The sequence below is a fragment of the Cebus imitator genome, unplaced genomic scaffold (genome assembly GCF_001604975.1).
Source record: "Cebus imitator isolate Cc_AM_T3 unplaced genomic scaffold, Cebus_imitator-1.0 Scaffold376, whole genome shotgun sequence".
Lineage (NCBI taxonomy): Eukaryota > Metazoa > Chordata > Mammalia > Primates > Cebidae > Cebus > Cebus imitator.
The window spans coordinates 896512-919552 of NW_016107691.1; the positions used below are offsets into that span (position 1 = coordinate 896512).

Sequence of the window (23041 nt, forward strand, 5' to 3'; positions counted from 1 at the left end):
CCAGCGTCCACCATTGTCTTAGTTTGAGGCATACCTTCCACCTCCTAACAGACATGCATCACTTCCTGGATTACTGCTGCCTCCAGCCTGCATCCCTTCTAGTCCACTCTTTACCAATGCTGACAGGATGATTTTTGTAAATCACAAATCTAAAGCTATCTGGCCTCTATATAAAAGAGTCCAAAGCCTGTCCACAGTCTTCAGGATAATATCCAGAATTCTTAGACTGGCTGATAAAAGCTTTGAAAATCAGCTCCCAGCTTGCCCCTCTAGTATCAGTTTTTCCTTCTATGATTTACTTTTTCTGGGGGTCTTTGACCAGTGCCAGGCACATGATAGGTATTTAATTAATGTTAACCAATGTTGATGTGGACTGTATGGATTAGTAATTGTATGCCAGGCAATTTACTGGTATTTAACTCTCAGGGCAGAAATATTAAACACATGAAATAGTTATTCCTATTTTACAGATGAGGAAAACTAAATACGTCAAAGCGAGAAGAAAAGTTATCATAATAAAGAGCATTCTTTAAAGAGCAAATTTAAAACCTCCTGCCATAACTCTGTTCTCTTTATTTTCCAACAATCCCTGCTGGTCCTTGTCAGTAAGAAAACAGGCTTCGTACACTCCCTTGGGCAAGTTATATGTGACCACAGCATAACAAGAACTGTTGTTCTTGTTATGTCAAGAACTGTTGTTATGTCAGCCGAAAACTGACATGATCTCACCATGTCGTGGTTCACATTGTGCTCATGTACAGAATTCTTGCCTTTGTGTACATAACACTTCATGCAGGAGAGATGGAATAGCTCCAATTGCTCTGTTTTTCTTTATTTTTTGAAATTCTATGTCATTTGGGATGGGAATGTTAGCAGAGAGCTACAGAAAACTGTGATAGAATTGAATGTACAATAAACAATGTGTCTCATGGGAGTCGATGTCATTGGTTAATTTATTTTTTTAAATGTCATGTAGATGTATTTTCCAGCAATCTATCCCCAGGGAAGACCTTGGTTGAATTCAATAGTTAATCCTACTTACAGAATGCAGCCCATGTGTACACTATATTCTTGCATTGTTATGTGATTTTAGACATATGTAGTGGATTACCATAACGACATACAATTGAGTTTATATAGGATATCTGATTTTCTCTACAATAATGTATCAGTGGTCATATTGTCATTCAGGATCCTGAAGTGTAGTCTGCCCTTCATTTTCCTTACAAATAATACCCACTGTGCAAAAATGGATGATTTCTAAGGGACAGAAGTCCTAAGCATGAGTCATCTGAGTAAAATAACAATTCTTTATAAGGCATTGTCGTTTTTAAATACTCCAGAAAAAACATCTATAGTTTTCCTGTTTCGTGATCAAATAAGTTGAACATAGAAATTACAGATAGGGTTTCACTTCATTCGACGAATTATTGTAGGCTTACTATGTGAAAGTACTCCGTTGCACAGTGCACTAGATACTCATAATTGCCTTCCTTTTTAATGCCTTCTGAAGAAAAAAGAGAAAGAGCGAGGGAGGGAGGGAGGGAGAGAGGGAGAGAGAAAGAGAGAGAGAGAGAGCACAAGCAAGCACATAAGAGCAAGAGCATTCAAGAGCAAATTAAAGAAAGAGAAAATTTTAACAAGTGGGCCTATGTTATAAATGAAAATTTACCTGGCTGAAAATTGGGATATGTACTCATGGGGATGTGTTCTTTATTTTTTTCCTGTGGGATATCTAGGCAAAAATAAGCTACCAGATAGCTGATAAGCAAATGATCTACTTCTCTGTTTACAAACAGTATGAAAGAAGGAACAGTGACTTTCTGTGCATCCCAGCCCTGCACAAGCCTGCTGGTGATGTGAGAGTTATGATTGTGTCAGCTTTTCTAGGGTTTCTGTCTCTGTTGCAGAGATTTGGCAGACACCTCAGACAAATTTTATGTCTCTTAAATCTTCCTCAAGCTAAGCTTGGCTCTTAGATTTATATGTACAAAAAAGTAAAGTGTTTACCAGTTTGACATTTTTGAAGATCAAAACAGACTTAGTTTAAAAAAAATTCAGTATACACCTCAGTTTAGTCAGAAAGACCTAATTGCTTTTTGCTGTTTGTTTAAAACAGCCCAAATGTGTACTTTTCAGAAATGGCTACTGATCATATATCTAAAGATTTATGTTCTAGTCCTCAATGTTGCTTCCTTTTTTTCTTGCCTAAAAACTGTAAGGTTTTGAAGTCTTAATTTTCCTTTTTTGCCTTTACTGATACATAGTATAAAACACTATAGGATGGAAACATGGTGAAATACATCGGCAATCTAGGAGGGAAAAAAAGATAGTTTTTATTAGCTCTGCTTCCCTTCCCTTTTTGGTGCTCTGTTTTTCAGTGGTCTCTTACCCACAAAATATTGTTCCTTGGCATAATAACGATAGGTGAGTAGAAGAATCAAAAGAGCTTCCAGTGACCACTCACTACCAAAGCTAGTCCAAACGTCTCTGTAGGCAGAGCACAAATGAATGTGGCAGTCATTCAGGAGAATTGAGACACTGTATGGAGAATGTTACTTCAGAGAACAACATTGCTTCAGTGGTGAACTATGAAAGATAAGGATGGAGAAATCCCCAGTAAGGGCCCTTGTCATCTGCTTCAGCTGCTCTTCATTTTTAACCAGCAACAACTGCTAGTGAGAATTTCCTGGGATAGAAACTGCCCCAAAAGAAGCCCCCATAAGGTGTCCTCCTGTCAGCTTTTCTTCAGTCAGGTCCTCAAATGTACTTCACTAGGATTATTCTGATCACATACCATTCTAATTTTCACCTTTCAAGAAATGCTGAGTTTGACTTCAATGAGTACTTGATGTTCAGACTCATTCATTCAGTGGACATTTGAGCATGTATACAGGACCAGACCCTATACTAAGCACCAGGACTATAATAATGAATTTGATGTAATCCCTGCCCTTGAGGAGCTCACAGTCTAATAGGGGAGATAGACACTCAAACCAGTGATTATGTTCTGACATGAAAGGTACTCAGAGAGAAGATGCTCTTGAAATATGGTGGAGGGAATTACACCTGTGGGTAGACAACTTAGAGATCAGAGTCTGACTGTGCTAAATCATAAAGGATGAAGAGCGTTGCCTAGTCTCTGTGTGGACAAAGAGGTGATGGGCAAGGATTCCAGGCAGAGGGACCACCAACACATGCAAGGCAGTCAAATGTATAAAACTGAATGGTTCAGAGAAAGGTAAGATATTGTGTGTGAACCACTTAAAGTGTGGGAAAGGGGACAGGAAAAGAATCTGGAAATCTATCCTATGGCTGATTGGGTGAATTAAGTCGGTTTGCTAAGAAGTATGGCCATTGTCCTATATGCAGGAATGAGTGAACACAGGGTTTTAAATGGCGGGGGGAGTAACATGATTGCATTGGAGGATGGACTTCATGGGGGGACAAACTGAAGACAGACCAAGTCCACTTTCTTTTTTTAAATTTTATTTTTTTATTTTGAAATAATTTCAGTTTAAAGAATCATATAAAGAATATTCTTAAAATAACCATTTGAGAATAAAATTTTAACATGATGCTTCATCATTTCTGAATATTTTATTTGAATCTCCTACCAAAAAAAAAAGATCTTCCATATATAACTACAATACAATCATAGACATCAGGACATTTTCTTTTTTTAAAATTTTACTTTAAGTTCTGGGATACATGTGCAGAATGTATAGATTTGTTACATAGGTATACATGTGCCGTGGTCAAGGATCTAGAAACAGAAGTACCATTTGACCCATCAATCTTATTACTGGGTATATATCCAAAGGATTATGAAGTCCACTTTATACTTTGGAAGTTTTTAAGAGGTTTTACCCTAATCGCTTGCCACTATTCAGGAATGCCGTCTCTGTTAGGGTTTCTTTCCATAGACAGAGATCACTTTGAACAGTGATTTTCTTCTGCACACAGGACATAACTTCCTGCACTCCTTCACATGTTGCTTAGATGAATATTCATTCTTTCCAACTCAAATCAGTGATTCCAGAAGTAATTGAGGTTTGATTATCATGAAGGAAAGAAATCAGTTTTGAAGCACAGCAGCTTCATTTCCAAAACATTCTATGAGGCTTATTTATTGCTTGCTGTGTCAGCAGGGCTGAGGCACGTGTTGGTCAGCTCCCCTTAGGAGTTGGGGGAGGAAAAGGGAAAGAGGCTGAAGAGATGTCAGGGAGTGGCTGTTTGAAAAATAAGCAGCAACCAGAATGTTGGAAATCCCCAAAGGTTGCATCCAGATATGGGAAGTAGATATACGTACCAGATTTACATAAATATCAAACAAATACATGTTGAAGGTACCTATGCCCAAACAAATTGTACCATCTAGCCAGTCAGTTTTAGATCATGTTCTTTTCCTGACTCAGATACTGTAAATGACTTCCTGTTTTCCATAGGATGAAGTCCAAACTCTTCAGCCTGACATTTAGTACTCTCTGCAATCTGGCTCCAACCTATCTTTCTAATCTTTATACTTCTGTCTTACAGAACTCTACTCTAGCCAGTTACCCTTTCAGACACTGCTTTGGTATCCCCTTGCTTACACTGGGAGCCCTCTCAGCGAACAGATTGTGTTTTTTACTTCTTTGAATCCCCCAAACTGCCTAGCATAGTGTCTTGCATATAGTAGGCCCCCAAGATGTATCTGTGACTATTATTGTTCCCCATCCTTCCACCATTCTTTCCAATATCTCTATTAACCTAATGCCCTCACTACTGAAAATGGCAACTGAGACACTAGGTAAAAGAGGTTGGTGCTCAACCAATTATCCCAGCCTGGCCATTTCATGGCAAGCAAGCTGAGGCTAAGAGAGTCGAAGTGACTTGATCAAGATCAAACACTGAAGAAAATCAGGAAACCTCACTTCTTCTGATTCCCTATCCAGTGTTCATTCTGTGGTTCCCTTGTGAGCTTTCAGACAGGTGAAACCAAGCCTTACTGTGTGATCTGTGCAGGAGTTTGAACTGATTGGAATCTCAGGGTTTGGTGCAAGTTTGATCAACTCAGAAAACATGAAACTTTGTTCTGGTTCAAATCATTTTGCTAGTTTTTGTTGTTTTCAAACTATTAACATTTCTGTTTTGTTTGGAGTTTAGCAACTAGTGTTGTCTCTCCCCATTTAGGTTCATGGTTTGGTTCAAGTTATTGATTCTTTGAAATCTTCCACTGGGACTTTTGTTTTTGACAAAAATACTCAGAATGTGGGGTGGCCAGTGATGGAAATTCATTTGAAAAGATCAGTCAGGCTTGGTGACCGCTGCCAAGGAGGAACTTGGGTGGTTTAGGGAAACGTTAGTGCTTACATTCTGGAACTTGAAATCAGGGTAATGGAAACAGTGCAATGGTTTTTGGTGTGCATGTTTGTTTTTATCAGGATGCTCTGATGCTTTAATTGCCCTTCTTGCTAATCTGGGTTGAAACTACTGCCTCCCACCTCATTGACTTTTGGGACACTCTGTCAGTCATGTTCCTCATTTTTTTTTTTAACTGTGAGAAAGAAGCTAACAAAAAAGTCATCTTTCCTGTCCTTTTCCCTTTACTTTGAATGGCCCTTCTGAGGAATTTGGGGAATATGAATTTCAAGCTTACATGTGTGGAGGAGTTTAGTTGCAATGCCCAAAGGCAGAACAACCCAATTCTGAAATACAGCCTTGGTTCCTTTCTTACCAATGTGGTTTTTAAAGTCTCAGGCAAGCCTACTTTGCTGAACCTGAAACTGGACTGACACCTTCCTTAGTGGCCAGCCATACTGCTGGTGAGGCTGTGGTGGAGGGTTGTAAAGATGAGACCTCTGGAGAATTGTATCCACCTGCCTGAGTTTCCGAATGGCAGAGGAAAGTGAGATCTGTTGGTAGGGCTGTCGGTACCTTTTCAAGCTCTTGACTGTTTAACTAAGCAGTTGGAAGGCTAGGATTGCAGCTGTGGTGGTAAAGGGGCTACTCCCAATACCTCAAAAGACAAACACTTTTTATTATAGTAGGTGAGACTTTGGATGATCTCAGCAAGTATGTTTCTGATTAGAGAGCTCTCACTTTAGATTCATTTTGTTTTCTCCACACCTCCCTTCTCCTTCCCTCCTTCTCTTCTCTTCTCTTTTTCTCCCCTCCCACTTTCAGCAGCTCACTTGCTCTTAGCTACCAATTACCTGTTTTGTGATTAATATCATCTATTTTCCCTATGGGTTTAACATAGATTTTGACTGTATATTTTACTGGCATCTTCAGTAGTAGCAATGACGTTCAAAGGGGCAATTAGAAAAAGTTTTCTTTCTTCTTACCAGAAGTATGATGGGCACTTTTTTGAGGGCACAGATGGCACTAGATGGGGCCAAGGGGAGGTGACATCTGATATTTCTGCTCTATCCCCCACCTTTCTTTTGGCTGCTTCAGATTTGGTCCATGTGGACAAACACACACTTGGGTAACCACCACGCAGATGGAAATCAGGACATGTGGGATTTGGCTGAACCAAAGGTCCCCAAACATTGCCTGGATCATTTAGTGCCCCAGGTGTGGCCACCCCAGGACTTCATGTGCTAAAATTGTGTCCCAGCTGAAGCCAGCTGGTCACTGTATATATAGTATCAAGGCAGCTTGGAGCCTCATAAAGCATGACTTTGGATTTTTACCTTTTGGATTTAGATTTAGCTAATCAACTCAAATCCTACTGCAACACACTGGGCAATGAGAATGTAACAGGCACATCGAAAGCTTGAACAAAAGCAGATGCTCATTGTCTAGTAGTATGCATTCCAGATGGGACATAATACTAGACCATATGAAGAAAAACGGACTGACTTTCTGGAAAGGAAAGAGAGAACTTTGAGGACTCCAGCCTCTTTAATAAACTTTTGATGCATTATTTTAAAATTTTTTCAAAAAAGTTCCCTGCTGTGGAATTTTAAGAGCAAACAGCAATTCCTTTTAATTTAAAAATTCTTTCTAATGTAAGAATTGAACAGTGTTCCATGAAATTATATTGGTTGTTTCTTTTTTTTTTTTTTTTACCTCATGTGATAGAGGTGTCTCACTTCAGTCATTCAGGCAAGATTTGTTTAGGGCATGGTAATAATAACCCCATGCAATTGTATAGCCCTTTACAATTTACAAAAGGGTTTTCATACCTATTATCTCATTAGCTGTCCCAGCAATTCTGTGAAACAGTCAGGATAGGTACTATTATCCCCGATTAATAAATAAAGGGAACTTCCTCAAAGAAGTTAAGTGACTTGTCCAGAGTCACATAGTTAGGAAGTAGTAGAACTGGAAGCTGAACCCAGGTTTCCTGATACCCAGCCCCAGTGCTCCCTCCTTTGGTTGTATCATGTTTCCTTCCAAAGACACTGTCTCCTTTTTGTTCCTACTCATGATTAATTTTAAAATCCATCCAAAACTGAGCTTTAATTTTGTGGATGAGTAAAACTGAAGCACTTAACATGTAAAGTGCTTTCTTAAGTCCCCTATGAAGTGGGTCCTGCACTTAGCTCTTGGCTTTTCACCTTCATTTTAACTGAACTATTTTTGGGTAGACATAGACTTGTTTTTCATGTTAGGTATATGCACAAAAGTTGTGTGATCCACTGATTATAGGTGTGAAAGCCGCACTTGGGGAATGGGACTAGGGATGAAAAGTTGGCTTAAAATAATTAGCTTCTTGCCTTTGTGTTAAGAGATGTCATGTTCAATAGAATTTAATTTCTCTGTACTTCCTTTGCTTCCAGCCTTTTAAATACAGTTCTTTAGGGAAAATTAACAAATATTCATTTCGAATGTTGATTTTTCAGGAACACGGGTAGCCAGAGGAAAGAAAAAGTAAAGGGGTGACTTTCTGTGTCCTATAAGAGTGGGCAAGCATTATTTTGTTTGGAGCTGTGAGCTAAGATTTCTTCCAAGGCATGCAAATTATAAAGTTCTGATTTGTCAACTGCATGCTGTTTCTTTAGGCACTGATGTATGAAATCCTGAACGAATTCTCCGATGAACACACTGCTAATTGCTTCTCCACCTGCTCTCCAACCTCCTCCACCCCACCCCCTCCACTCCCAATTCAGCCTATAAGTGTCCGTCATTGGAGATGGATGGTGACACATGCAGTAATAGCAATTCATAAAAGCCAGTTCCAGCCCTTGTCTTCAAGGCTCCTGGATTTTCCACTGCCTGCTTTTGTGTAAGTGAAGTGGATGGAAGTGCTACTGGCATCAGAATCCTCCTCCCTATGCTCCGTTGCTAAAGCTCAGTTGCTCGGCTGGAGCTGAGCTAAATAGAAGCGTCGGATCTAAGCTGAATTATAGCTATTTTTCTTTTCCTTCAATGGGGTGGGTGGGTTAGGGATAGGGTGTAGTGGAGGCTTGGGGTGCTTTGGCTTTTCTTCTTGTGGAGAGAAGAGGGTAAGGAGAGAATAACTCACGATAGGATATAACGTGAAACAGTTCCCTGAAGAGTGTCACAATGTTCCTGGTACAATATACAGGTATAGTATATGTTGTTTTATCTGAATTTCCTCTTTGTTTCAAAGTGCATTTCTTTCTTTTATTTTTCCTTCAGTTCAACTGTACTGAAGGACAAATAAGGTTCTAATGAGCTAAACAAAATAGCTGCATAAAACATGCCTGCCCCCAGCTATAATGTTTGTAGCAGATTGCTGTATAAAATCTGCGTTTTCTGTTAAACTGGTAGTCCCGATCCCTTAATTGTGCACGCTTCTATGCTGTATTCTTGTATTGAATTTTTCAAGTCTTATGTCTGCAACTGGTAGTATGTGATATAGCTTAGAGTGTTTGCACACAAGACTTAGTGCTTTGGAAGCAAAAAGCAATTTTTAAACACTTAGTGTGTTATGTTTCTCTTGAGTTTATTAACTCCTGTATTTGTTAATTGGCTTTATAGATTTGGCATATAGTTAAAGATTAGGGAAACCTCAAATGGGAAGCATTCCAGGACACATCTGTTTGGTAAATTTAGTTATTTTTCATTAGTGATCTCAGGTTGATGAACATTATATGTTATTGTTGTTTGTTGATTCTTCTCATTGTAAAAAAAAGTGCTCAAAACAGCAAAGCTAAAAATATGAGCTCCAAACCATCTGTATTGTAAAATATCCTTGGATCAAAAGTGTTTCTTAAGTATTCTCTTAAGCTTTCAGAAACATAATCGTCCATAATAATGAAGAAGACTCTGAACAGGTATGGGCAAATGTTTTTTGAAAGGCTTCTTATATAGCAGTTAGACAGAAAGGTCCCTTGCAAATGAAAAACCCTGAGAAAGTTTCACTTTCTTGCTGCTCAGAACAGAAGCTTAGTTCCTACAGCCACGTTGTTTTGATAAGTTTGGATATCATTTGTTGTCAAGGACTTTCATCTCCATTGTTGCTTTATTATTCTTAAAATATTGTGCTCCTGCGCTTAACAGCTAAAAGATCATGTTCTATTTTGATGCGTGGTTTGACAGTTGATTTCGCTCCGCATTAATTGGACAGCATGCAGATGATGTGGAGAAGTGAGTGAGTGACAATATTTCAAGGTTACGTTGAAGAGCATACAGTGAACCTTAGTGCCTGGACCAACAGCTGCTGAATTGAATTGTCTGCAATTAAAGCAACAGCAGGTTTGTGTAGTCTCCCTGCAGCCCATTTATTTGAATTTATGGCTTCAGTTTCTTCTTTGAGTATTGGTTGGTTTGTTCTGCTAAGTGTTGGAAAGTTATGCTTGTTGGATGTTTTCTCTGTACTCAATGCATGCTTGACTCTAGAAGAGCCATCTCGTACATTTTAATGTGAGAAGTTGTTGAGGTTTTTTTTTCTTATGGTTAAAACCAGAGACTGTCCTATTTTCTCCACTACGAAACTAAATAGATTTATGTGGAAAATATTGCTTTGTTCAATAAATAGAGATTTCTTGTGGACCAGTGTTACTGGTTTACATTTCTGGCAGTGAAAAATGCTGGACTTTGTTATGCTAGTGGAATTACTCTATCTGGGAAGAACTTCTCTATGCTAATAAAAATGTTTACATTTTAAAAACGACATTATCTCCTTGCCAGCTCTCAATTCCACAATGACCTAATGAATAATTTCAAATCTAACTAGGTGGGTTTTATGACTGTATTTTATTTGTATGCTAATAGTGAATACATGTTTAATTTCTTAATGGTTTTACTCCATTAAAAAGTTACAATTGCAGTATCATTGTTGATTACTGAATCAACAGTGGATATGGTATAAAACATTTATGTAATGATTTAATATATACTTTCTCAGTTCATTCTCAGTAAGTGTGAGGTCAGTGATGATATGATCTCCATTTTATAGGTAAGAAAACTGAGACTCAGGATGAGTAACTGGCCTGAGGACTCACATCTAAGTGCAGCCTGAACTTATAGGTTATATTATCTGACTCAAGAATCTGTGCTTTTTCCTCCCTGATATCAGGCTGCCTCTTGGTTGATGGGTCCCAGGTAAATGTGACTTATGCTATCAGTGAAGAAGGATAAATTTGGTAATTTACTAAAAAATGTATTCTTGAATAGGACTCCAGAGATTTTTTCAAAACTCTTTTTTAATCCAGCATTTATTTACATATCTGAGTGATTTCAATATTAATTTTACAGATTTTTAAGAAACACTAGTGTTTTGATTAATGTGTACATCAATATTAATAAATGTAGAGCTTTGTGAAATTTGGGGGAAGCAAAATGTTGTCTAATCGAAAAGGTTAATATGGAATATTTTCTTTTCTAAACAAGTAGTTATTGTTCTCCTCAATGAACTTATAAGATTGTTTCCATGAAAGTATGTATATTTTAAGATATACTGGCTGTGAATGTGAAGTGCTGTATGTTTTTGAAATTTGAGTATTTTGTCCAGAGCAGCAGAAAAAATATACAGCTAACTCAGGTTCACACTTTTCTTTCTTTCTGTCTGTTTCTGTGTCACTGTCTCTTTCTCGTAGATCAGCCTTCTTATCTTTTTGAATTTCCAAATGATTTCTCAAATTCATTTGTTTTAAGGGAAAAAATGCTTTCTTTCCCACTGAAGAAAGGAATACTATTTAAAGCCGCATCATCAATTCAGCAAATGAACCCAAATACTTGAATAGCTCATACAAGCTCTCTGGTAAAACTTTCCTTAAAACCCCTTCAGTAAACATTCTTCAAGGGGCCATTTTCAGATCTAAATTTATTAGAGATTGTGCCATGTACTGGAGTAATGACTGGATGCTCAGGCCATAGACAACTCTTCTTCAGCACTTGACAATGAACATTTAGGGATATTGATAAGAAAATGAGCCAGAAATCCAGCAAGGATTGTTATGATCTGTTTATGAGACTTAGGATGGTAATGAATATATTGTCTTAGATACTGTGTAATTGGAATTTATCCTTATCTAAGATGATATCTTTATATTTTAGCACATCTTGGCTGTCTTTGTTTTATTTCCTTCTGGCGAAAAAGAAAGGAAGACTTTTATCATTCTTTAAACTTAAATGAATTTGATACTTAAAAAATACAGGTGGGGACTTTGGGGAACAAATCAGGATTAGAGGAAGGAGAACTGGGCAAACTAGGCATGTAATTGGAAGTTCCATATTAAACTTGGTTTCAGGTGGCAAATGTCCTGTGTAGTTGGAAGCTCTGGCTAACATCCCTCACTCTCTTCCTTTTTCTAGGAATAAGCATTCTGAATATCAATGAAAAAGAATTTACTGGGACTTTTAAAGAAATTGACATTTTCTTATTGGTGAAAGAAAAAGTATTTCATCTACAAAATAGTTACTTTTTCCCCGTCTTATTAGAGGCCAAGAAAAATTTGAGAGGGAGATTTCTAGGTTCTGGTTGTTCAGGGAGCTGAAGTTGAGTCTTCTGATGGATTTTTCCCCTTTAGGACACCTATCAGTGTGTTTTAGAGGAGTGAAGGGCAGGTCTCATGGACGGGAATATAAAGGTTAGTATACACCAGTCCATGGTGTGCTGGAGCCAGCTTGCACTAGCTTGTTTAAGGGTATCACATCAAGAATATTAACGGATTTGAAAATTTATTCATATTTGAATTTTTCAAAAAGGACTTAATATGCTTATTATGAATAATACAATAATTAAGGCATGCTATTTATGTAGGATAGTATAATGCAAATGCCCCTTGGGCTGCTAAACTATACTGATTGACATTATTGAGCATAGTACAGTTGAGTGTGTGTCTCCCTAGCCATATATAAACACAATAATAAGAATAGCTAACATTTGGCTAGGCACAATGGCTCACGCCTGTAATCCCAGCACTTTGGGAGGCCGAGGTAAGCGGATCACTTGAGGTCAGAAGTTCAAGACTAGCATAACCAACGTGGCAAAACTCCATCTCTACTAAAAATACAAAAATTAGCCAGGCATAGTGACAGATGCCTGTAATCCCATATACTTGGGAGGCTGTGGCAGGAGAATTGCTTGAACTTGGGAGGCAGAGGTTGCAGTGAGCTGAGACCATGCCATTGCACTCCAGCCTGGGCAACAAGAGTGAGACTCCATCTCAAAAAAAAAGAAAGAACAAACATTTATTGAGCCAGGTCATGTTATAAATACTTTATATGTATGAACTCATTAACCCTCACAGCAACGCCATAAAGTAAGCAGTAGTATTTCCTTTTTAAGGTTAGAAGAACAGATTCTAAGTATCCTGCCTACCGTGTCACATAATTACTAAGAAGCAAGAATCAATATGCGATCACAAGTTTGTCTTCAGAGCCAATGCTCTTATCCACTACGGCATGTATGTCTTTAGGGGATCTTTATTAAAGAAACTGTTTGCCCACCTGTGTGCTACCCAGAGCAGATATCCCACTGTTCATGACTTCGAAAGACCTAGACAGTATAGAGCTGTCTGCTGACCAGACTTATTAAAATTTTTTACTTTCTTTCCAACACCCATTGTTGGTAGTCTTTACTGACAGAGTCAAGGGCAACATTGTATCCCCAAGAATTTCTAAACATTGCTACTACTCATGTTCTTTCTTCAGATTTTCATCTTTCTTTTTAAGACCTCTTTCATAATCTGTTGCTTCCCTCTCCACACTTGGCTTTTTACAACAAGAAACATTGACAGCCAAAGTGTAATTTTTCTTCCATGCAGCCAAATGACCAAACATCACACAACTTCCCTGCATCTACTCTCTCCTGACTCCATCTTATGTCTAACTGTTAGAATGTTCTTCCTAAATGCAGATCTTATCCTATCACTCCTCTCCTTAAAAATCCTCTAAAGGATTTTTGGATTTTGCTGGGGTTTTTGTTTGTTTGTTTGTTTTTTCCCCAAATAGGCATTCAGGGCCATTCATAGTCTTGTCGCAGCCACTAAGAATTGCCTTACACTCTTATCTCCCATTACACAACACTCTTTATATCTTATTTACCTGCCATTCTGGAGCACTTCTGGGCCATAGGTGCACCCCAAATTTTCAAGCTCCTGTGCCTTTCCATATTGTTCTCTACGTTTCAATTGCCATCCTTCCTTATCTCCAGCAACCCTAGAGCTGCTCAATATTTAAGATTCCACTCAAATTACACCTGCTACTGTTTTTAATATTTATTTTTCATCTGTGTTCCCCCACTAGACTGAGTTCTCAAAGTCATGAGCATATTTTACGTGCCTCTTAGCACATAGCCTGGCACCTTGCACACAGCTGGCACTCACATGCAATACTCAGACCTTCAGCAGCTGCACCACCAGAGGTTTTTCTCCTCTTCTGCGAGCTAAAGGTCCAGAGCTGTTCCAAAGCCTGAGTTTCTGAAGCTGAATGGCTAGATTGCTTCTGCTTTGCATAGATATTCTCGAATATTCTGTTCAAACTTTTTTTTCTAGTACAAGTACCTTCTTGATTTTTTTCCTATACTCATCCTTACTCAGATCTACGAAACTTTCAAAGCTCTTTCTTTTGCCTTTGTGGAACACTTTGCACTTTTGTATAGAGATAAGGGCCTACCTATGTACACATATTTAATACTGTTCGAGAAAAGAAATCGGTATTTGTCAAGTGATAATTGGAATTTTTGATGCAAAATCACAGTGTTTCTCAAAATATGGTTTAGGAATTACCTGTGACAGCATTACCTAAGACGTGTAAAATGTAGATTTCTGAATCCCCATCTCAGACCTACTGAATCACTCTCTGAGTGATCTGCATTTAACAAACTCCCCAGATAATTATTTTGTATGAATGACTTTTGAGAACCACTGTTAAAAGGCAAAAATAAAATGCTAAATTCTGACCTGTATTCTCTATGGATATTCATATTAATTACATTGTGGAAAAACTATCATGAAAATGGTTTGAATGTATTGTTTGAACACTTAAAGTTTCCTGTTTTCTAACCCAGTGCTGCCTGATAGAACTGTGTAAGATGATGAAGTATTCTGTATCTTTACTGTCTAACACAGTATCCATGAGCCACATGTGGCTATTGAGCATTGAAATGTGGCTATTTCAATGGAGGAACTGATTTTTTTTGGCTTATTAAGTTTAATTAAATTGATACTTAAATAATCACATGTGGTTACTGAATGTAATATCATCAGTGCAGCTCAAGAAGGTTTGGCTACCCAGAAGGAGTAATTCTCTTACAGGTCTAGATGGCCACAGTGATAATTGTGTCAACAGGAAATCAAACTGGAATGTTGTTTCCTTTTACATATAGGACAAGCATTTCTTTTTATGGATAATTTAAATTTTAAAAATGGCCTAAAGTGAGTTATCCTCAGAAGGGATTTGACAAATTATGATCTCAATTAAATTTAAATGTGAGCTACACTCTTCATTTCTCATCAGTACTATTTTTCTCATATTGCCGTGCTGTTGACGGGTAGTTGTTAAGTCTTGATTTCTGAGCTAGGGATAAGAAAGTTGAGTTAATCAGATGAAGGAGCTCCTACCTTCAACATTTATGTCATAGACACTTTTATACATTTTAGCTTTCAGTCCCTTTCACTATTTTCTTTTGGATTGTTCAACCCCTCAGCCACTCATGATTCATGACCTTTCAGCTTCCATTTCTTCCTCAAGCAAAACTTTTTTGAACCACTAGTATATTCCTTTCAGGACAATTTTGTTATTTAAAAAAACATTAACACTTTGGAAGAATTTGATCAGACATAGACTGTAGTCTGTACACAAAGAGATATAAATCTAGATCCTTTTATGTTTTATTATTGCCTGGAGTTCATCAAGTGTATTAGTTGTACTTGGTGGTTTTAAAAAGAACCCAGTGTCAGAATCTAAAGTATTGGGGAAAAAAATACACCGATAGAGTAATATCCTTGACTATTGTTATCTATGGAAACTATATGGTAAGTAATTATGCCTGCTGGACCTGCCCTCTGTTGCCTAGATCCCAATTCTTTGTGTACTTTTCAATTGCTAAAATTTTTAGCACATCCTGAAATTCACTTCTTTCTCTTCCCATTCTTCACTTTCTTTGGCTCTGTTTTCTGTTTTTAATGGACAGCAGGCATCCTCCCTCGCTTTTTTTGTACCATTCACACTCACTCCCGGAATTCATTGTTATATCCAGCCTCACTGAACTGCCTAAAGGAGTTCAAAAAGGGTGTTTCAAAGTGCCTCTCAGGGCCACCCTGGAGCACTCTGCAAATAGGTTCTTTTGTTTTGAGGACTAAAGAGACAGTATTGCAGCTATAGTTTTGAGAAATGTGTAAAGAGAAAACCCATTTGGATCTAAAGGAAAATTTTAACCTCTTGCCTCTCCCTTCCCCCAGACTACAATTTTCAGTGACATTTTTACTTTGTTTAGGAAAGCAGACATTTCTGCTTTCAGTCAAAAAGTTCACTCTGATCAGGACCCTTCCTAATTTAAACCAGAGTGGAGATGAAGGGAAATATGTTTTAAAGGTATACTATAGGACTATACTAAGATATTTACATAAATTATTTTATTTAATCCTCATTAGTACTCTCAGCAAATGATAGTTGTTTTTCTTGGTTGAGACTATATATACCAATAACTTGTCTAGAACTCTGTCTCTAGAAAAACTGCTCTTAGAAAGACTGCATTCCTTTTCCTTTTTACTTATACACATGATTGTGAATGGTTGCCTTTTCTCTTACTCTCTTTCTCTGTGGGTATGGGTGTTGAAGAGATAAGATGGGAGGGAAGAAAGGAGGGAAAGGGAGAAGGGAACAGAGAATAGAGGTTATCAGTACTAGAATGTTCCCTCGTAAAGATCCCAGATCTGTATAAAATGGGAGAATGTAAAGAAAACACTTTCTGCGCTGTTTATCAAACAGGTATTGGGATGTGTTTTAAGAGAGCTTCTGACTAAGGGGTTGTAAAGAAAGCCTTCTTTAGATTCTTTATACACTCTACTTATCAACACTCCCTTGCCCTGCAGTCTAAGAGACTGCTGACTCTTGCTGCCAAATATGGTTGGCATTTTCCCAAACCCTGCCCGAGGGTTTGGAGGTTTGGAGGTAGAACAGGAACTGCAAAGAACCACAAGTCTTACACACTCTGCTGAGTCATGGAAATTTGCCCAGCTTATTCATTGGAAGTTGTACAATGTGTATTCACCTCAGTTTGTGGTAAGGAATATGAAGAATGTAAAATAATTGCGATAATCCATATTTAATAAAAATGGGAATAAGCTGCAAGTAAGTCAGACTACTCTGGAAAGGTTTTTTGGGAGGCATTTGACATTGCATCTGGGTTATGAATATCAAACAAATAAATATAAAACAGATCATCATCAAAAGTAATTTTGATTCATGCTTTTATACATCTACAAGTGACAGGGAATAGTAAACTATATTAAGAGTGTGCAATGTGATATAGCATTTTAAAAGCCAGTATGGTTTTGAGTAGCTGCCATGGATATGGACAAATAACTTAGAGCATAGTGGTGAGAATCTCTTTTTAATTGGTAGTAAGACTATGCCCAAGTTTCCATTCTCTGGAACTGAGATACTAGTAATGGAAAAGAGCAATTGAAATGCTTAAGGAATCTAGGGAGAGTGGTTTATAATGGTGGGACACAAAGTAAATATGATAAAGACAGCTCAAGTAGTTCGTGAATATTGGCACTCATGGCTGTTTTGATTGGCGTGAGCAATAAAGAGCATAGTGTCACAGAAAAAGAAATAAGCACAGGCAGAAACATGAGCACTGGAGGGATGAAGCTGGAATTCTAGTAGTATCTCTCCCTGTCTCAAGTAGTATTCCCTGAGTGCCTTACCCAAGGCTTTGTGAGGCTTTTAACAAGAAGGGAAAGAAATGGTCTGAGAAGAAATGGCTTGAAGGAATTGAAATGAGGAGGACATAATCATTTTGTCAAATATTAACAGCTAGCTAAAATAAAAAGAAACCCCACCCTGAAGCAAACTCTCCAGAACATTTCTTTTGCTGGCCTCACATTAAGGCCAGATGAAGCGCAAGCTGTAGAGAAGAAGCTCACTCTAACATGGAATATGATCTAAGGCAAGGCCCTTCTTGGACCATCTCCACATGGATTTATTACTGGAAGTAACAGAAGGGCTATGTTAGAACATTAGAACACAGTTCCAAGGCATGAATGCTGAGGTTGTGACTTATAGTAAGGCTCTGGTGTACTAGCTGGACAATGAGTACAATTTCATTGCAGATGTTTTCCATTGGAGATTTTTGAGATGTCAGTTAGCCAGGATAAATCAGCCAGCACTACTTAGCTAGCACCTACTGTATTGTGTTGCCTGTACTTGACCAATTTTGTGAGGGAGGTATTTGAAGCTGTTTAGCCATTTCTGGTCCTCAGGACATTATTAATGAGCTGCCCCTCCCAGGTTAGTAAACTGCCCCTTGCTGTTATGAAACAGGTGATGGATAAACAGCTTTTCTCATAATATCTGTACTTCTCTCTTTTCAGTATCGAATCATTCCCAGTAAAGTGTAAAGCGGAGTAGAAGACTCACCATGAGGTTTTAAATCTAGATCATAATGGACCACCTGCCAAATGCTTTCCCTTTATGATCCCAAGTTAAAGTTATTGACAGAGAGAAAAGCATTGCAAAATGGAGTGCCAGTTTCTTATAGCATTGGTGGACTTAAGCCAAAATATTTGAAACCCTCAGCCAAATGGTTCATTCAGGAGCTTTGGAAGCAACTTGTAAAAATCAACAGCCTGCCTATTCCATATCTGGGGAAAGGACAGAAGACAGAGGAAGGAGATAAAAGAGTGTAGAATGATTTGTATTCATTAACTATTATCAGTGTTAAGTACAACGTAGCATGTTGTTCTTACTAACATTTATGAAATGCTACCCTTACAGCTGCAGACTAAGGAAAGAGCAATCCAGTAGTTGTGCCCATTGCTAAATGATTGAGCCAGAAACAGCATATAAATTTTAGAAATGGCGTAAACCACAGCATCAAGTTTTATTATTTCACAAGGAAGTGATTATTGAGACTTATGACTCTAGTGGGAATATGTAAGTACTCATTTATTTCTAGCTAATGAGGAAATTATTAATAAAGAGAAAAAGGCAGTTTACAGATAAAAGTTCAGGAGGATTTTGTAATATAAGCATTTTAAAAGAATTTTATGGTTGTAAGAAACCTTAAAGTTTATCAAGTCATTTTCCCTCACTCCCTTTCATACATAATCTGTTACCTATATCTACTCCATCCTCAAGTGGTCAATCCAGTTTATGCTTAGATACTTCCAATAATTTCACACTCTCTACAATATGGTAAGAAATCTGATTTTTGAATAATAGCTCTAGTTATTGGATGTTTGCATACATAAGCCAAAATCTCTCTCTTTTCAGCCTCTATTCAATCTTACTCTTAGACATAGTACCATCTACACAAACTACAACATAAATTGAGGAGGTATGTAGTGTGGTGACCCTGATTCTACTTACCCCTTACTGCTATGCAAAGCAATTGGTAGCCCTTCAAATGTTGGAAAACAATCATCATGTGCTCCCTGAGTGACTGTTTTTATTAACAGCTTTATTGAAGTATGATTTACATATCATACAATTTACTCATTTTAAGTATATAATTTAGTGATCTTTAGTGTATTCACAGAGTTGTGCAACCCTCACTAAAAATCTAATTTTAGAACATTTTTATTACCCTCAAAATAAGTAAACCCAGATCTCCTTAGCCATTAACTCCCAATTTCCTATACTCCCTCCCTCCAACTCCCAGTACTAGGCAACTACTAATCTACTCTCTCTATATAGATTTGCCTATTTTGGACATTCCATATGAATGAAATATTTGGCATTTTTCATCTGGCTTCTTTTACTTAGCATAATGATTTCAAGGTTAATCTGTATTATAGCACTAATCAGTATTTCAATCCATTTTATGGATGGGTAATATGCCACTGTATGGACATAGCACATTTTGTTTTTCTAGTCATCATTTGGGTTATTTCTATTTTGGGCTATTGCCGATAATACTGCTATGAGCATTAATGTATAAGTTTTTGTGTGGACATATGTGTTCATTTCTCTTGGGTATATACCTAGGAGCATATAGCAGGATCATATGGTAACTCTGTATTTTAACTTTTTGAGGAGGCGACAAAAATGTTTTCCAAAGTGGCTGCACAATTTTACAGTCCTACCAGCAACAAACAAGGGTTCCAGTTTGTCCACAATCTTGTCAGCACTTATTATTGCCTGCCTTTCTTTTTATTTTATACTAATAGGTGTGAAGTGGTGTCTTATTGTGGTTTTGAAACCTGCTACTCTGTAGGTCTTCTTTTCACTTTTATGATGATATTATTTGTCTGAAAACATTTCTAATTTTGGTAAAGCCCAGTTATCTATTTTTTTTCTTTTGTTGCTTCTGTTTTGGTATCGTATATAAGAAACCATTGCTTAATTCAAGGTCATGAAGATTCACTCTCAGGTTTTCTTCTAAGGATTTTAAAGTTTACCTCTTATGTATAGGTCTATGTTCCAATTTTAGTTCATTGTTGTATATGATGTGAGGCAGGGATCCAACTATATTATTCACGTGGATATCCAATTTTCCCTGCATCATTTGTTGAGAAAACCATTTTTCTCTGTTGCGTGATCTTGGCAGCCTTGTCAAAAATTAATTGAAGGTAAATATAAGTGTTTAGTTTTTAACACTGGATTTTATTCCTTTTGTCTATATGCCTGCCCTTATGTCAGTATCACACTCTTTTGATCTTAGGAAATGAGAGTCCTCCAACTTTGTTCTTCTTTAAGATTGTTTTGGCTCTTCTGGGTTTCTTGTATTTGTATATGAATTTTGGAATTAGTGTGTCAATTTCTGTAAAAAGAAAACCAACTTAGACTTCAAAAGGAATTACTTTGAATTTATAGAGGGTGCCTGATTTTTAAAAGGCACATACCTCACTTAGAATAAGACTCCATGAGAAGTGACTCTGTACATAGTTTTCCTATACCTTTTCTCACCAGTAACACTACTTGAGAACCAAAACCTATACCTTTTAAAACTACTTTTTAAAAAGTAGCCAGAATCTCCATGGTATAAATATGTAATATAAGACAACCAAAATTGAGTACCGTGTTTAGTGACTCACACACTTCTTGCATTTGATTGGGGTTATTCCTAAGTGAAGAAGCCAAGAACAAGTTGGAAAATTAGCTAGGTCAGAGATGGTTTCTTTTTACTCAGACCCATCCTGGAGTGAGCATACATATGTATGTGTGTATGAGGGGCATGTATGTGTTGGTGTTAGTGTCCGTGTGAGCAGGGAGTGGCTGAGTGTATGTCTCTTCATGTTTCTGTTTTAATCCTTGTGTGCCGATATGTGCATATGCATGTAGGTGTACAAGTATGTGTGTATATGTGTTGTCTTTGTGTTTTTTGTTTTTTCTTTTGGATCCTAGCAAGATGCCTTTTAATAATGGAATCGAGTGTTACAGATAGGCTTTGTGGCATTTCATCCTTTTAGCTAACTTATTGAGATTTCAGAGTTACAGATGAATTTGGCCTTCCCCCCTGAAATGGGTATTATCTTTTATTTCATTGCTTTCCTTCCTCTATATCTCATTCCCTTGCTTGGCACTAGTTTCTGCATTTGCTGCTTCTTGGTTATTAAGCTGTAGTTCCATATGATTTTCATAGTTGACCCATCCCCTGCACTGTTGTCATCACCTGTGCTGCCAGCCTTGCAATGCTGGCTTATTGGCTTTTGCCCTTTCTTCCCACTCTTTACTACCAAGGAGTCAATTGTTCTGCAGAACCTTTCTAATTCCCTCACATCCTATCCCCCAGATGGTGCCAAAAGTGTCAGGTCATGTGTTTTCCAATTACAGATGGAACAGAGTTATTTACCAAGTGGTTTTCTAGGACATGACAAACACAGCCTAGCACACTTCTTAGAGTATGGAGAATAGAAAGCCAGTCCTTATGAATGAAGAGCATTCAGTCAGGATTTGAAAGCTTAGTCAAGTAGAAAGCTGGTACTGTATATGCCTCTAACCTTTTTTTTTTTTTCAGATGGAGTCTTGCTCTGTTGCCCAGGCTGGAGTGCAGTGGTGCTGTCTCAGCTCACTGCAATCTCTGCTTCCAGGGTTCAAGTGATTCTCCTGCCTCAGCCTCCGAGTAGCTGCGATTCGAGGTGCCCGCCATCATGTCCAGCTAATTTTTGTATTTTAAGTAAAGACAGAGTTTCACCATGTTGGCCGGGCTGGTCTCAGACTCCCGACCTTGTGATCCTCCCACCTCGGCCTCCCAAAGTGCTGGGATTACAGGTGTGAGCCATCACACCCAGCCTATGCCTCTAGCTTTTAAAAAAAATTCTCCTTGCCTTTCTTTTTCATATTATGATTACACTTTAAGTTCTGGAATACATGTGCAGAACATGCAGGTTTGTTACATAGGTCTACACATGCCATGCTGGTTTGCTGCATCCATCAACCCATCATCTACACTAGATATTTCTTATAATGCTATCCCTCACCTAGCCTCCCACCACCCAACAAGCCCTGGTGTGTGATGCTCCCCTCCCTGTGTCCATGCGTTCTCATTGTTCAACACCCACTTATGGGTGAGAACATGTGGTGTTTGGTTTTCTGTTCCTGTGTTAGTTTGCTGAGAAGGATAGTTTCTGGCTTCATCCATGACCCTGCAAAGGACATGAACTCATTCTTTTTATGGCTGCAAAGTATTCCATGATGCATATGTGCCACATTTTCTTTATCAAGTCTATCATTGATGAGCATTTGGGTTGGTTCCAAGTTTTTGCTATTGTGAATAGTGCTGCAATAAACATATATGTGCATGTGTCTTTATAGTAGAATGAATTATAATCCTTTGAATATATACCCAGTAATGGGATTGCTGGGTCAAATGGTATTTCTGGTTCTAGATCTTTGAGGAATCGCCACACCGTCTTCCACAATGGTTTAACTAATTTATAATTTACACTCCCACCAACAGTGTAAAAGCATTCCTATTTCTCCACATCCTCTCCAGCATCTGTTTCCTGACTTTTTACTGATTGCCATTCTAACTGGTATGAGATGGTATCTCATTGTGGCTTTGATTTCCATTTGTCTAATGACGAGTGATGATGAGCATTTTTTTTATACGTTTGTTGGCCACATAAATGTCTTCTCTTGAGAAGTGTCTGTTCATATCTTTTGCCCACTTTTTGATGGGGTTGTTTTTTTCTTGTAAATTTGTTTAAGTTCTCTGTGGATTCTGGATATTAGCGCTTTGTCAGATGGATAGATTGCAAAAATGTTGTCCCATTCTGTAGGTTGCCTGTTCACACTGATGATAGTTTATTTTGCTGTGCAGAAGCGCTTTAGTTTAATTAGATCCCATTTGTCAATTTTGGCTTTTGTTGCTATCGCTTTTGGTGTTTTAGTCATTAAGTCTTTGCTCATGCCTGTGTCCTGAATGGTATTACTTAAGTTTTCTTCTAGGGTTTTTATGGTTTTAGATCTTACATTTAAGTCTTTAATCTGCCTTAATTTTTGTATAAGGTGCAAGGAAGGGGTC

General features: G+C 37.8%; 1 protein-coding gene across 9 annotated transcripts in view; it reads left to right on the forward strand.

Moving 5' to 3' along the window:
- Positions 1–23041, forward strand: part of ENOX2 (ecto-NOX disulfide-thiol exchanger 2) — a 283137-nt gene that overhangs the window by 5200 nt on the left and 254896 nt on the right. For 2 of the 9 annotated variants that reach the window (XM_017507502.2, XM_037731044.1), the window contains exon 1: positions 8403–8521. The exons of 5 other annotated variants lie outside the window; for them this stretch is intronic. In XM_017507502.2, coding sequence (XP_017362991.1) covers positions 8500–8521 — 22 coding nt within the window. In that variant the 5' untranslated portion in view covers positions 8403–8499. Of the gene's footprint in view, positions 1–8399; positions 8522–8594; positions 9655–23041 lie in introns of those variants that run through there. 2 more of the 9 variants (XM_037731043.1, XM_017507505.2) reach the window with 2 other exon arrangements.